General features: G+C 42.0%; 2 protein-coding genes across 3 annotated transcripts in view; one reads left to right on the top strand and one right to left on the bottom strand.

The window, feature by feature from the left end:
- Positions 1-4,313, bottom strand: part of BLVRA (biliverdin reductase A) — a 31,649-nt gene extending 27,336 nt beyond the window's left edge. The window contains exon 1 of the mRNA XM_080578360.1: positions 4,157-4,313. Coding sequence (XP_080434486.1) covers positions 4,157-4,165 — 9 coding nt within the window. The 5' untranslated portion in view covers positions 4,166-4,313. The remainder of the gene's footprint in view (positions 1-4,156) is intronic.
- A 4,090-nt stretch (positions 4,314-8,403) lies between these two features.
- The window catches only part of COA1 (cytochrome c oxidase assembly factor 1), a 52,707-nt gene continuing 44,711 nt past the window's right edge, over positions 8,404-16,399 (top strand). Inside the window, exon 1 of one of the 2 annotated variants that reach the window (XM_080578368.1) lies at positions 8,404-8,560. Coding sequence is in view for 1 of the 2 variants with exons in the window: in XM_080578364.1 (XP_080434490.1) it covers positions 16,267-16,394 (128 nt within the window). In the remaining variant the exon portion in view is untranslated. Of the gene's footprint in view, positions 8,561-16,113; positions 16,395-16,399 lie in introns of those variants that run through there. The other variant, XM_080578364.1, reaches the window with a different exon arrangement.

The raw sequence follows: 16,399 nt of genomic DNA on the forward strand, positions 1-16,399 counted from the left end.
CTCAAACTGCAAATGCAAGTACTGCATAGTTAGGAAAATACATGTCCATTTTTCTTACACTGAATACCAAGAACAGAAGCAGACAAAGTCCATGGTCACTTCCAATGCCAGAACTGTATCAACTCCAGTTTATTCTAACCTCATCATTTAACAATGAATTGTCACTGATTGTCACTGAATTTTATCCTTTTCTGCAAGTTCCTCACAGATTTTTGCCACTAAAGAATCACAGCTTTAGAAGACAGCAGAGGCCAGGAGTTGAATTACCTTCTCCATCTGTATGTTATGAACCTGATTTGACAGGGACAAAACCTCAGTCCTTTACATGTTTGTATCTGTCACTAAGACTAAACATAGAGATTTATACAGACATACTGATTCCACTTCCAGCTGCACACAGTTGTGCTGTGCCTGAGAAAAATTAACTAATTACTCCAAAGACAAGCTCCAGCAAGCCAGTGCAGTCGCTACATTCATCACCAAATAATAGACTAACCAGTCTTCTGTTGCTGATCTGTGCTGGAGCCTGCAAAAGACAGTAAATAGTGACTAAGTGCTGCTCTCCCCAGAAACAGAAAGGTTCACAAGGCTTTACAGCTCTTAGCATGGCTAAAAACATCCATGGCGTTTCAATGAGAATGACTACGGTCTCAACTCTTTCCCTCACATCTTGTACCACTTCTCTCTCTCTCATTTAGGAATTATGTGATTATTTAATAATTCTATATTCTTTCTGGCAGCTTTCATCTGCTCTCACTCACAGAACAAAGGTTGCAGCAAGACAGTAAAGATCCCTTTCTGCCTACACATTTCACTAAGAGGAAAAGCTAATAAACATAGTAACATTACTTGAGCTACTAGAATGGCTTTCTTTATTAACAAGCACAGTACAGCCTTTAATTTGGCATTTAGGATAGTTACTATAACAGAAACTCTAGTTGCCCAAGCCAGGGTCTTTCTAACTGGCTTATAATGCTATACTAAGGGGGAAAAAAATAGAAACAGAGAGACTTCTTTTATGCTGTTGAACTCATATTGTTAAGGAAAATTCGGTTCTCTTTTACATGGTGGATTCCACTCATCTGGAATAACAGGATTAGCAAATCCATTTCATTATCTTTCCCACTCAGGTGTGTTTTCTGCAGTTTTTTCCAATTAGCACAGTAGAGCTCTGTCTGGGTTGCAAATGTTAGTGTAGGGGATGCTTAAGTTCACATAAAAAAGCCAAAGCTCTTTTTGTTTAGTTGAGAAGAAACAGGTCAAACGTATTTTTATATTTTTATTATAATTGCACTTATTTTATAAGGTTTCCAGGTGCAAGCCCAATAGATTGGCCCAACATGCATAAGAACACTTTCTATGACTCAAGGCTGGCTCCAGATCAGGGGGACAGCGCCTCAGCAACCTTTGATCTATCAATTTATAACAGGGCACGTATACATTCAATGTTTTTCTAACACAGGATTAAGCTGCTAAGTGCCTTGGCTTTCAGACAGTTTTTCTGTAAGCCCCATTCCCTCCCCTTTCAATGAAGTAACCATTTTGATGCCTTATGTTTATACTGTACTTTATTGAGCAAGTCCTTTTACTACAATGAGCACTAACTGCAAGCTTCAGAAAGATAAACGGTTGCCTGAAAATTAGAGCTGATAGAGTTATTCCTGGCCCCATGTATGTTGATGCAACTATATGTCAAACAAAGGAACTTCTCCCCCTGTGTTGTTATTTGCCCACTGCAGACCCCAACACCTACCCAAGCCCTTTCTCTTAGTTTCTCCACTTGTTTCCAGCTTTGGTTTGCTTTTACATCCTGTGCCTGACTGCTGCTTACCTGACCAAGGAGGGCAGCACAGAGAAAATTGCAATGGACCCTATCAGCAATGACGGAAAACACCTACTGACACTTCTTAAAACAAATCTGCACAGAAGTGCATGCAATATATACTCCCCACCAGCCACAGGAAACTTGAGGTGACTTCAGATTTACCATTAAAAAAAAGCCAGTGTGCATTTCATTCTTGCATCTGAAATTCTGATATTCAAGCACAAAATAGGAAGTGATTCCAGTTTTAATTCAAAAACTGGTCAGTTCATTTTTTTGTTCATTTTCACTTGTTTCAATATGAACAGTTAATTTTCAGTACATAGATGAAACGGCTGTTCTTTCATCCAGTTCTCATCTGCTGGGCTTAGTTTCTGAAGCTAATCAATATTGCAGATATCCTTCATTTAAAAGAAAAGCTTGGTTCCTTGATATTTAAAATGACTTATCTCAAAACTGAATGTGGTGCTTTGTTTTTTGTTTATTCTTGAAATGTCTGGTTAGCACCACAATTTGTAAAGTAATAAGGACACTAAAAACCCTGAAAAATAGATTGATTCTCCTCTTTAGCTATATAAAATATGTACAGCCCTTCCTATAAGGATAACACAAACCATACTGCATTGACTTAAACTCCAGTTGCTTCTAAACAGTAACTGAGCTCACTTGCTACAGAAACTGTGAGGTTGGTATTAGAAAAAAGTCTGTTGAGAACATCCATGTGAATTTAGCAGGACAAGTCCAGAATACATTAGCCCTCAAGTATAAGGGAAGTTCCCTGATCCTATAGTAGAAATATTAATCATTAATATTTTAAATACTTAAATATTTAAAATACCAGTTATGGAACGTCTAAGATCCATCCACTGCCTGTGACAATAGTTTTAGTAAGACTTTAACTAAGGCTTTGTTATATTTCCTATTCATTTTTAACTTTAGCAAACAAGTGTTTGCTAAACATTTGTTCAGTTAACAAACTTTAACTTAAGTCTTTTGGCATTTTGAAGGAAGTTTCATGCTGTCAGTTTCCAACCAAAACAATACAATACCCTGATTAATGAAGTTTTGATATAGAGCACTATTAGTTTTATTTCACCAACTTGTGTATTTGCTTAGAATATATTATTAGTTCTTAACATAAAAATCTGTGAAGGATATTTAGCTAACTTGGTCTCCTTTTAGTTATCTGAGGATAGTTTTAAACATTTAACTATTGCTCTTCATTTTGTGAAGACTAAACTTCAGGTTGGATTTGTATTATTGAAACAGATTTGTCTTTATTTGCCCATTATTCACACAAATGACAGAAAGATTCTCAAGAACTATGTTATTGATTTTTGGCATGGTGTCGTTCTGTGTTAGCAACTGGAGTCAGAGAACTAACAGCTGAATGACTATCTTCAATCCAGGAAAATTAATTTGGCAAACCAATGGAAGGAGTTTGATAAAAATGATTTCACACAAAGTCAGTTCAATAAACTGCTGCCCTAATTAACACTAGCTTGATTTTTTGAACAACCTCCAACGCAGAAGTTCAGCATGATGCCAGGAAAGTTATATAAAGGCTGAGCCTCTCTTTCTGTGAGTAGACTGAGCTACAATGCATGGCTTGATTGTTGTTTTTGTTTGGTTGGTCTTTTTTGTTAAGATAGAGGTAAGTGACAGACGTGGCTAGAGGATAAAGTAATATTAATAAAGTGCCAACTTTACACGTGGATTCTATAATGTATCTGAGAAGATGAGAATCGCTGTTTTCCCACCAAAGGTGGTCTGGAATATGGCCCCATCCATCACATTCTTTTCAACACAGGAGAATATCATCTCCACACAGGTGACCTAAGGTAGAGCAAGGGCATGGGGCTGCTGTTTCCAAAGGGGGTGTCAGACACCTGCAGTAACCACGGATTTTAATGGGGTTTGCAGGAAGCTGAGCACTCCTGCAAACAAGCCCAGCAGACACCTTGTAGAAGAGGCTTGGAGTGGACTCTTGCTCGTTCACCACACAGTGCTCCAGCCACGCTGCTATGCTACTTGGCTACTTCCATATCATTTATAAGCTAATTCTCTGCTTCAGCACAGCTTGGGCGTTTTTCCAAAGAAAGGGCTTTTCTCTTCTCCTCTCTCTGCTCCCCCCACTCCAGGTGCTGGCCTGCCCACCCTGCATGGGGGGATCTGGGCAGCACCTGGGGGCACCCAGGCTCGCAGGAACCCCCAACAGGAGGGGGAAACTGGTGGCAAGCCATCTTCGGGAGGGCAGAAGGGGGAGTGAGAAAACTACAGCGATGCTTCCAGACCCTAATTACTGTTAGCAGGGATTAAGTAATAGTCACTAACCTCTTCCATTCACAGAGGAGAAATGTGATCCTGCTTAATTCTCCTCCGCTCCCTGCAGCTCCTTCTTACACAACGCCCTGCAGCAGCAGCAGCATATCAATGCCCTGCTCGCCCTGCCATGGCTGCGGCAACACCCCCTTCGCCAGGAACCCAATAAGGGCGCTATAGGGGCGGGATATCGCCGCATGCAGCTGCAGCTGCAGCACCAGAAAGGCTGCTGCAGGCAGGCAGGCAGCCCAGGAGCTTTAGCCTCACCCGGAAAATAACGAGAAAGCAGCACCTGGCTAGCGAGGGGCAGCCATCTCATCCCCCTGGGGACCTGGAGAAGACCCTGGGTAAGAAGCCCAGGCTGCGGTTAAGACCCTGGTTAAGTCGCAGCCAAGCACTACCCAGAGCCCAGCTGTGCAGAGGCTGGTACATCAGCCCTGTTGTCCACCCAGCTGCACCCACAGGGATTATGGTGCAGGCTGAGTCTTTGCTCAGGGAAATGGGGGGTCTTGGCAGTGCCAAGCCTCCCTGACGGAAAAGCAATCACATCAGCCTGTGCTTGGCTTCGCCCAAGCAGGCTGCACACACAAAGTAGCTGCTGGGACAGCCCAAGCGTAACACGAGCTCTTACGCAGGGCTATTTTCCCTGCTTCCTGTAGAAATTGCTTCCAGGGCTGCAATGCACCATGCTTTAGCACCAGCTTTTCCTTGGAGAAATGCTTTTTACCTAGCTCTTACTGCCAGCCTCTTTACAACCCCCTCAACTTGTGCTTCTTATCTACAAGCCACATGGCTTTCAGCTGCTTCATTTGGGGGCTTGGAAGATAAAACTCTGGGTGGGTGCAGCTGTTTTCCTGGAGGCCAGTAGTTCCTGCAATAAACAGAATATGAAACACACAGTGTGAATTCCAAAGCTCATGCTATACCGTGCTGATGTTGGGCATTCACAGACCATGACAGCACCTGAAACCATGTCAAATTCAGACTGCAGGTACAAAGGATCCACTTTTGTAGTCATTGCTTCAGATGTAAAGTAGAAATAACTCCAGAGAAATCTGTAACAATATCTTTTCCACCTAAGTGTGTTCTATTCAACCTGTTTCCAGAAAATCTTCTGGAATTTCTGGAATATTTCTTTTACATATGTCGTGCATATGTAAGTAGTAACAACATAAATAGTCTGTCTTTTCTCTAAGGCTTAAAAATTAATTGCAGCTATAGATCCTGTAATTTATTCTAAAAATCTGCAGGATGGGATTGTAAGGTTATGGGATACGCCATTCTTTTAATCTTTTCTCACTTATTTCTTCTGACCAGTTAACTTCCCTACCAGCAAGTAGTCAGGAAACCAGTTAGCCTCCTTACAGCCACACTTGCTTTTCTATAGTCATGTTTTCTGTGCCACTTACAGAGCTATAACACAGGCAAGACAGCCACGGTCTAACATAACTTAATCTGAACACAGGTTTTATACTGATATAACTATGCTGGATGTTTCAAAAATGTCACACAGTGTTTCAAAATTCTTTCCTCCCCCTCTCAAATGCTTTGTAGTACCAGAGGCTAAAGCACGGATCTATGTAATCAGCAGCTCTAATTACAGTCATTACACAACTGCAATAAGGAGGAGCTCCAGAGTGTGACTAAAGAATTACATAGAAGACTAATGAGCAGCAGGAAGTTTAAAGTGCAAAGCATGAATGAAGGTCAGCAACATGTGTTGTTTTGCATATAGAAGGACTGTCAGGCCAGGATATATGGCATTTAAAGGTATCCAACATGAGTTCAACATATGGGACTGCTAATGAGTAGCATGTGACTGTATGCTTAGCAAAAAATAATGAATCAATTAGCACATGATAGGAAACCATAACAAATAGCAGAATGTATGAAATAATGCATATGGGATTGATTAGAGGCAGATGCATCTCCATCTTCAGATTCATAAAGAGTGCTATCAATTGTACAACCATGTGTTCTACAGGATCCAGAATCTGTTTGATCTCATAATTAACCTTATAAAAAAAGAAAAATCCCCACTTTTCAGATGGATCAGCTTCCAAAACAAGGGTGGGAGTGGCAACATGCAGCCAAACAGAAGGGCAGAGCTGCCTCTTTCCAGCATGCTGTAAATTTAGGTTAGCTTAAACTTGTCGGTCAACTATGCTTTTTGGCACCACTGGTTGCTGTTTGATCCCTGCAAACAGCCTCAAGCTTGGTCTGCCATAGGTTTGTTTATTTATGCAGGTGGCTAGATAACAAATCGAACACTTAACTCCAAACCTGGGCAAGATCAGAGTGCTGGGGAGCTGTTCCTTTGGAGAGGAACAAGACATGGACTCCAGAACAGCCATTTGTGGCTGTGAGATGAGCAGCCACCACGGCAAGAGAAGCTGGGGTCCCTAGGATGGTGACTGTGGACAGGGGGAAACACTGACTTTGGAAGCAGCAGCAAATAGTGCCCTGTCTGAAGCAGTCCGTTCCTCTATTGGTATGAAAATGGCAAAGAAAGTATCTGTAAGTAATGAAGATCTTTCAATACAAATAAAACTTCAACAAAATTGGATGGATGTTGTACAGCTTTTGTGATGGCAAACTGACAAGGAGAAGGCTTGCAGATGTACTCAGGTCTATTACATAAGCATAGCTGAGAACTGTAGACAAGCTTTTGGCATGAAAATCCTTTTTCAGGTCTGAAATGTATAAAACAGATTCTTTTTAGAGAGTAATTAGGTATGTTGGAGTCAGACCACCGCTGAATGTAAAGGTAACAGATTCCCACAAAGAACTGATGTCGGTCGAGAGGCACGAGAGACGTGAGGAAAGAAAGAGGGTTAAAAAGCCTGCAGCTTTGCAGACAAAACGGTCTCCTAACAGGCCTTCTTATTTGCACAAGCATAGGATGATTTCCCACTAGTACGGGCTGCCACCCCCCTTCTAGTTCTCCTGTATTTCTCACTGGATTTTTTGTTGTATTTGCACATTGCTTTGTTTTGCTGTTTGTCTTTTTGTGCCCCCCACTCTCACCTGCCACAGACCCAAGAGTGTTACATGCCCTAGCAAGTAGCAGATGCATTTACTAACTTTGCTACAACCTAGCAGTTTTTCCACTTGTCAATTTTTTTGTCAGGAACACCTAAACAATGCAAAACAAAATAATCGTCACTGTGATGATATGACTTGTCTGGTAACTAGTTGAAGTCCTCGAAGGGAAAAAGTACGTGTGTTTGTGAGAATTCAATAGCAGCTACTATTTCACTAGTATGGCAAGCCAAAACATGTAAATAAGTTGAAAACTATTTGGATGAGAGAAAAACAGCACTGAGAAGAGTGTTCAATTCAGCTCCTCAGTCAGGAAAAGCAATGCAGTGTATTATCAAAGCATGTATGACTCAGTGAGAAATAACAGGACGACACACTGAAATTATGGGTACAGTCACCATTTAATTTCAGATGAATCAAGGCTATTGTGAGACAACACTCAGGATCCTGTAATCTAGCAATAAACACACTTTACAAATGCTACAGCCTAAGTGCTGGTCTGTTACAGCCCTAGAAAGCCTGCTAAATAAACTGACAGGGGCATCAGTTTGTGGTACAATAATGAGGGATACATTTGGAATGAAAAGATAACAGTAATTAAGTATGCATCTCAGTTTATGGAATCTGATCAAATTAGATGCAAACAATTTTGCATCTAAATTTTCTAGACTGTTGAAAAGACAAAGAAATAGTTTGTTGTTGGTAGTGTTTTTTTAATTTCATTTTAATATATAGGGGTGCTTTTCTGGTATCCTTTGTTTTGGGACTTGGCCTGGGAAAATAAAGCACCAGAAAAAAAGAGCAACTTCCATAACAAGGCAGAAAGTTCTGGCGTGTTTTGGATTATTACTTCTGAGTTGACAGGATTTAGGATCTTTCAAGGCCTGCGCTTTGTCATGACAGCTGTCTTTACACAGGTTTGCAGGACGGCTGTCACTCTCTGCCTGCACTACATACCTTGCTGCCCTTCACGAGGCAGCTGGGGGGGACACTTAAAAATGCAGTATTTTAGCCACATGCCCACAGACAACTAAATCCTCTTTTCTGCCTATCACCTGATACAGAATGTAAGCAAGGCTCCCCTCCAACCACAACAACCCCCTCACCCCCAGTTCACCCCCACAGCCAAGGTCAGGGTAGCGGGACACCCGCCACTCCCGCCGAAAAGGACATAGACCGAGGAAACCCCCAATCCTGCCCCAAAGGAGAGGGGAGAAGAACGCCCCCAAACCACCCCCTTGTTTAAACACAGCGGCGGACACAGCTTCGCCTCCCCCTCTCCTCAGCCGCCCGCAGCGCCCCCTGGCAGCATCGCAGGCCGCGGCAATGGCGGCCCCCACGGCCCAGGCGTGAACCCGCCCGCCCGCCGCTGCCGTGAGTGATGTGCCGCTGTGATGGCGGCCGGGGCAGGGGGGCACAAAATGGCGACAGGGAGGGAGCGCGGGGTGGCTGTCCGCGGAGGGGGACCCCAGGCTGTGTGTGGGGGATTGGGAATAAAGCACACAGACATTTGTAAAGGTGGCGGGGTGAGATCGGGGTGGCACCCCGAGGGGGGGGGAAGCAACGGGCTGGTACCCCGGGGGGGAAGCAGTGCAGGAGGTGGCTGCATGCCTGGTGAGCAAGGAGTCTAGGACACGAAAGGGGATGAACGACTGCAGTAATATACACAGTCTCAGTGCAATTAGCAGGACAGTGTTAATGGTAATTATATTTTAAGTACATATTGCCTGGTTTTAGATGCGAGGCAAATTCATCTAGGGAGCTGCACTTAAACCAATGAAAAAACAATTCAGGTTGCTGTGAAGAAGATTCGGGGACAGGTCTCCCCTAACAGTAGCTTCACCCACTTAAATAACCTTTTCCAGGGGGCAGTGCTGCCCAGGGACACCAGCGTGCACTGCCAGCTCCAATGCAGGTGGGTTTGGGGTGGAGGAGGCAGGGGGTGCCCCACTGCTGCCCCATGGGACCAGCACTCAGTCCCTGCGATGTTAAAACAGGCACGGACCCACAATACCGTGTGCTGCAGGAAAGATAATGGCAGAAGCGCAGCTAGAAGAAATTTGAAGAATTAAAGCAGACAAAGCAGATCAGTTACTGTGTCATCCACCCACAAGGAAAACTATAGTCAAATTTGCTTTTTGATTCTACTACAACTTGAATGAGTATTCCTAAGCATATTTTAATGTTTTTATAACACCATGATGAAAAGGAATTACTATCTTTCCTTAAAAATCAAAGCCCTCCAGTTAAGATTGATCATCCTTAAATGAGACAAGGTCTGTCTGTGTCTCACCCCCAGTCCCTTCTTACTGAAGCTAACTCCTCCTGCCTCCCAGTGCGGTTGGTTTTAAGTTATTTACTTCCAAGTGAACTCGTGAAGCACGAGAGCATGTAGCATAGGGTGCAAAAGTTGGCTGGATTGCTTATTCTAGTGCCGTTTTTTGATAAACCGAAGCATTGACACGAGAGTGAGCCTGCCCCCTTAGGCGACTTTCACATGCTGGAGCAATAGCAGGCTGTGACAGCAAGATGGCCCTATTCCACTGCCCTGCTGCACATCGTGCTGTACGTCTTGTATCGGGTTTGGGCATCCGCTGGCTTTTTAAAAGTTGGTTTTCCAGTGTATCACAGCTTTCTGGGCATGACATACCCCTCCAGCTGCCCCCCCCACGGGGCAAGAGCACCCCTTTCAGCAAAGGGTTAGAGCTGCACTTCGATACAGTATTAATATACACAGTCTGTTTTGACATGCTTCAACTGAAATTTGAGCAGTAAACTAGTTTCATTGCCTGCAGTAGCCCATGTTAAAGGTTCTTAAATGTGACTGGGGTGTGGTAGAAAAAGATGCATGCATGTTGACGAGAGATAAAGTACTGTCCTTTTGGCAGTGTAGTGCTTAGAGATCACTTTGTCTCAGTTAAGACTTGAAAAGAATTACTGGCTTTCACTATCTTAACTTTTCTTTGCATTTACTTTGTGTGTTCAACGGAATTTGGCTGGTTTAGGATATTTCAGCAACCCAAATTATTGTTATCTTAAACAAACAATGCAGCAGTTCAAGTTGTTGCATTTATTCCCCTAAGGAAGAAAGGAATTGCATGGAGGGAGTAGGGCAGGAAGTGAAGAGGTTAGTCAAAACTTAGTGTCTTTTTGTTACATGAGCTTTAATTTGGACTTCTGTAAATTGAATGAAAAAACATGGAGAATAGAGATAAGGAGCTTTCAGGATTAGAAAAATAAAACCCAAACCCTTCATTACTATGTTACAGCTTTTTCTAAGTAGTACTTTGCTTTAGCAGTTCTGAAGTTAATGAAGTGTGCATGGATTATTGCTGCATGTATTTTACTTCAAAGCTGGTTATTCCCTAGAAGTCAGAGGCTTTGCATGTCTGTTGACATAGAAAAGTGGCTGAGAAAGTACTAATACAAAACTTCTGGGTTTTGACATAATGCCAGAGGAGCAAAAAAGCAAGATACATGCTTAACTTTGCAGATCTGACCACAGCATAAGATAAAGAAGAAGAGTTGATGCTGGGTTGTTTTTGCTACAGTTAAGGTAGCTTTTACTGTCGCTGCTTACACAAAGGGAGAGGCACACACATGCCCTCCCCAACAACATGGCTGTTCCCGCACTTGGCCTTTTGTTTATACCTGGCACAGTCTAGAAGGCACAGGTGAATATGACTGATCTGGTGAACACCAGAGCTCCACTCAAGCATTATTTCACAACAGGTTCTCTTATTTTCTCAGACTACCTTACCTAGGAAGTCTGCAGGACAGCCTTTAGAGCAGCTCTGAGAATCATTTGGTGGCAGCCCTACTTGTGGTTGTTCTGAGAATTGTACCTGATCTTGAGATACTGATCTGAAGGACGCCTACTTTTGCACTGAGACACCTCGCCACTTGTCCAACTCTCAGCTGCAGAAGTACCACAGAAGCTAAAGTCAACAACTGATGTGCATGAACACAATATGCCTACATATTCAAGCTGGGGGAAGAGCAAAGAGAGGAAAAAAGGAACTTAGATGGGTTCTTCCATTTGCCTGTAGAGCTGTTTGTGACTCAGTCTAGAATTTAGAGCTGTGATTTTGCATAGCTGGGGAGGTTGCAGAAAAAAAGCCTGTATTGTTTCTCAGTTTCTGTAAGTAAGCAGCAGTTACAGGACCATAAAGCTAACGTGGGAGGTAACCTCTTGATGATATGGTCTTATATTTGTCTGCTCAGCATATCATAAGGATTATAAATGGTTTGACAGTATACTTCTGGAAAACTACCTGATACACAAGAGAACTTGAAATTTTACAAACGGTTGTCAGTTCAGTGTTACATCTTAGTATTTTCCCTGTTGTGAAATACTTGAAAAAGACATCAACTACTTGCTTTTAAGCGTATTACAGGAATGCTTTCTGATATCAGAGCATCTACAGTTAGACAATAGATTACTTTTATGTATTGGGGAGGATAGAGATGTTTTTCTTTAAAAAACTGTACAGCAGTAACAACGGTTATATTTAAACCCTTGTCACCTCCAGGGAGGGCAGGGTAATTTGCTTGTCTTTGTATTTACATATTTTCATTAAATCATTGTACAGCATACCTAAAGCTAAAACTACATAGTCCTTGTTTCTGGAAATGTCTCAGAATACTTTGCATATGCTCTGTGTATAGCAGATAATGTGGTGGGTTTTTTCCCCCTTCCCCACTATTTTCACTCATCCCCCCAAAAAAAGTTGTTCTTGTGCTTAATCACTACAATATACATAGTAAGGCTAATTATGCTTTAGCTAAAAATGTTTTCTGCCATCTTGTTATAGGGCCTCTCACAGATCAAACTAGAGACACACGAATAGTGAATGTTTTCATTTTTCACATATCTAGCTGTATCTGCTTTGAAGAACAGCATTGTAAGCTTCTCCCATTATTAACTAACAGAGATAGAAATCTTCCACATCCCTGCGTGCCATGCTCCAGATGCAGATTAACGTCATTAATGCCAGCAGCAGTCTCCTAGTCTGTCTGGCAGGTGTTGATCTATATTTTAGACCTAGTGTAGATGCTCATTTTGATTATGCTAAATGAGCTGGAACCAGGAGCGTGCTCTTGAAGCAATATCTGTCCAGCACTTTGGCTTGACCTTGAAGTCTTCAGATAGACCACCAGAAGCTGCACCTCAGCAACATGTGTGCCCCCATACCCACCCACTCATGGGTGGGAGAGCTCACAAGAGCAGGCAAGAGCTAGTCCAAACTGACCACACATGACCTATATAGTGGGATACAGTGACCTATATAGAGCCCTCAGCATCAGATATTCTGATTTACAAACCTGTACTATTTCCTGAGGTAGATACAGCCAGCAGTAATTATAAGAGATCAGTCTAGTGTTAAGCTAATTAGGAACGGATCTATTTGAACTCTCCCTGAAGGAAGGCCCATATGGGAATACCCATTGGGATGTTTGATCCACGAGATCTCTGACATTTCCAAACATCTTTAGGACAAAAAGGACTAGCCTCAAGTTGTGCCAGGGGAGGTTCAGTTTGGAAATTAGGAGACATTTCTTCTCAGAAAGAGCAGTCAGGCACTGGAACAGGTTGCCCAGGGAGGTGGTGGAGTCACCGTCCCTGGGGGTGTTCAAGGAGAGGTTGGATGTGGTGCTTAGGGACATGGTTTAGTGGGCGATATTGGTGGTAGGGGGATGGTTGGACCAGATGATCTTGGAGGCCTTTTCCAACCTTCATGATTCTGTAATCTTAGGCCAGTCCTTCCCAGTCTTAGCCCTCTGCAACTGTTTGCATGGTGTTGGTGAATGCCACAAATTGAAGGTGTAAACAAGGGTTGGTAGACCAAGAGTTAGACTGCTTGAAAAGACAGGCTCATCTAAACAACATTTGGTTAAAAGTAACATGAAAAATTATTCACCTGAGGGTGGGAAATGTATGTAGGGTATTTATGAGCTGGGAGAAGAGAAAGTGCTCAGGAATGAAGAGACATTTGTAAACACAGGGTGAGTAGACTGTTTAACAAGATTTCCTGTGGCAGGTTATAGGTGGAAGGAATGCAAGTCTTGTCAGAGAAAAACTGACAAGAAAACAAGGATTTGTGTCCTGTTTGTGGCGTAGGAGAATTGTGAAAGCAACATTAACATTAAAACCAGGCACAGAAATGTTGTAACTTAGAGAGCTGCAAGGATCGACTCTTTTGGAAAGCATACATGAAAAGCGTGGTAGGGAGAGCAATGAGGCTCAATTAGATGTGCTTAGAGGTAATGCAGCTCCTCTCCATATAGATACTGGTGGTTTTTTTTGTTTGGTTGGTTTTGACAGAGATCACTACTGGGATGCTCTTCAACCTACTAGTGAGGGGGGAGAGTATGAACCAGTACAAGAAAGCCAGGGCTAACCAGGTAAAGAGTCAGGGATAATGTAGATGGACTCAGTGAGGAGAACAAGCCATGAAATATCTTTTTGTTAAGTCTTAAGGGAGGAAAAGGTGTTGTCTTAAAAATCCTGTGTATTGTTAGCTCAATGTGGATGGTATCACTAAATCTTTGACTCACATACAACACATTGATCTCTTATATCATTCTTTTGGCCTCTCCTCTGAATGAGCTCCCTGCAAAGCACAAGTAAGGGTCTTTGGAGGGGCTTTCCCTGAAAGCAGTCTTGCCAAGCAAGAGAATCATTTTTCCTCTATGCTGCCTTCCCACTATTATCACCAGCCCTAGTAAAAGGTAGACAGCAGAGAAACATTTGTCATGTTTGATGGGACTGGTTGCCCAGCAAGTATGTTATTAATGAGCATTCAGAGGAAAAAGACAGCTTATCTGTCTAAAGAAGTGCCATGGCACTGTTTTCACTTGACTCCAAATACCAGTCATTTAACTTGTAGTGAATAAAAGCTGTAGGCTGGATTTCTGCCTTGGCCCTTTATTTCCACCTTGGAATTCAGAGGGCTGCAACATGGTCTAGGTCATATGCCAAACCAGTTTGACTATTGAGTTTAGATGGAAGAATGATGTTGCTTATTCCACTAGGACTGGAAAGCAACTATCAGCACATATAACTACAACACAAGCTGCTGTAAGAAGCTTGTGAAAACCTTCTGTTAAATAGAAAGCAGAGAACTGCACACAAGTTATTAGAGCTGCAGTTATCTAAGTTTAATTTTGGCATCTAGGAACATTTCCTTGGGTTTTACAGAAGATGTACATTAGTGGATACAGCTATACAAGCACACAGGGAGAAAATTAAAAACTTACATGCTTCAGAGCCTGTAGTACAGCTATAAAGATGCAGCATGTTAGCACAAGCACATAGTGCATAATATTAGGGATTTTTTTATCGTTACATTTGGTCTAGACAAAAGCACAGTCACAATGCTGCTTTAGAAGTGCTAGCTTGCTGTCGTACAACATTTCTACATGTGGCATAACTGGTAAAGCCTATATTAAGAGATTATTTACAATAAGCAGTGCTTCTAGGATTCCCTGGGCAGTATAGGAATACATTGAGAGATACTCAGCAGAAGCCATAACACACCATTTGTACAAAAAAAACACATAAGTAACAGCTTACTAATAGCCCCATATAGAATAAATAACAAGCCTCATTCCTTTAAAAATTAAAACAAAAATAAAAACTTTGTTTCATAGCACAATCAGTCTCATACCTAAGGGCTATGTAGACTCTGGTTGTAAAATAACTCCTCTCAATGCAGGAAGATGTTCTTTTAATTCCTACTGCCTCTTACCTGCTACTATTTATAGCATTTCTCCTTCAAGCTTCCCAGGTGTAAGGCTTCCAGGTGGAAATTGTGCTCTTTAACTCTCCTTCCCTTACCCTGAAGTGGTGGGGTATATGTCTGTCCTGCTAGGCTTGAAGGAGTAATTCTGAAATACAAATGTTCCATATTTTGCTTAAAAAAATCCAACAACAACAAAAAAACACGTTGTTTGAATTTACATTGCCTCATTTTCCCCACTGTCAGAAATTCCACAGGCTTTGGAGTAAATGAACTGAAGCCTATGGTCGTATATGGGTTACAGCCACTGTTACACATAGGGTGTTTTCTTCCCCCCCTTCATTACAAAATATATGGTGATCTCCACCCTGCTTCCATTTAATCAGAGTTTTGCCACCAACTTAAATAGGTAGCTCAGATCCAAATTCATTAACAGAATGGAAAGATTTACTCTAAATGTGGGATGTAGTAGAAAGATGATTTGGAGTTACTTTTACATGGTAAGCATGCCCTAGCTTGATGAGGCTGTTTCTTGAACCTAAGCTGTAAACAAACAGCCACACAAAGTTGCAAACCGGTGTATGGGATGCTGGATACATGTCTTAGAAATTATGAGAGAAGCTAATCCTAAAATACAATCTTCACCTCACTGAAGTTGGTGAAAACATTTTCCATGTATTTGACTGGTGTCAGGATTTTTGCTAGGTACTTACTCTTTTACTTTACAGGAATTAATAATGCACACTCTGAAAAGTGTTTCAGCACTCTTTCTCCTCAGTTCTTCCTGTTCCTCAGTGATAAACTGAGTCTTAAAACACTTTCCTAAACCTTCCTCATATCCATGTCCCTTTTTAAATGAGAAACTCAGTAGATATCCCTCCAGCATTCTGCTTGAGCAACACCATTGGCATCACTTTCACACTGTTAGTCATAATACACACTGGTATGATGTCTTCAATGAGAATTTCAAAGCACTTAGTAAATATTAATTAAGTATTGCGTCTCTGTGAGGTACGTAAGTAATTAATTTTATAAGCCAACGCCATATAAAGGAGAGAGAAGGGTGGATTCTCACATTAGTGCATAGCCTCTTATTCGTTTACAGTTATTTTCTTCACGGGTGTCTAGACTTGAAATAAGTTCCCAATGCAGGTTTTGTAATGGCCCCAGCAACAGGAATATTTGTGAAGCTGAACTGCAAGACACCTCTCACATTTCCATTATGTGAAAGCATGTCACTTCAACTTTGTAGTAAGATGGAGTTACGGTAAATCAAGGCACTAGAGAAGACAGGTGAAGAATTTAAGACTTGAGCTTCAGCCCTGCCTTCAGTTCTTAATGACAGATGTTCCTAAACTTCTGTTGCCCCATGTTTGTTTTTCTACAGGTAGAGAAGAACTTTCTGGATGTTGCAGGCTTCTTTTTCCCGTACACATTTACTATTTCTGCCTGGAAATCAAATTTAGGTAGA

Source organism: Anser brachyrhynchus (assembly GCF_964034855.1).
Source record: "Anser brachyrhynchus genome assembly, chromosome: 2".
In the NCBI taxonomy this organism is placed as follows: Eukaryota; Metazoa; Chordata; class Aves; order Anseriformes; family Anatidae; genus Anser; species Anser brachyrhynchus.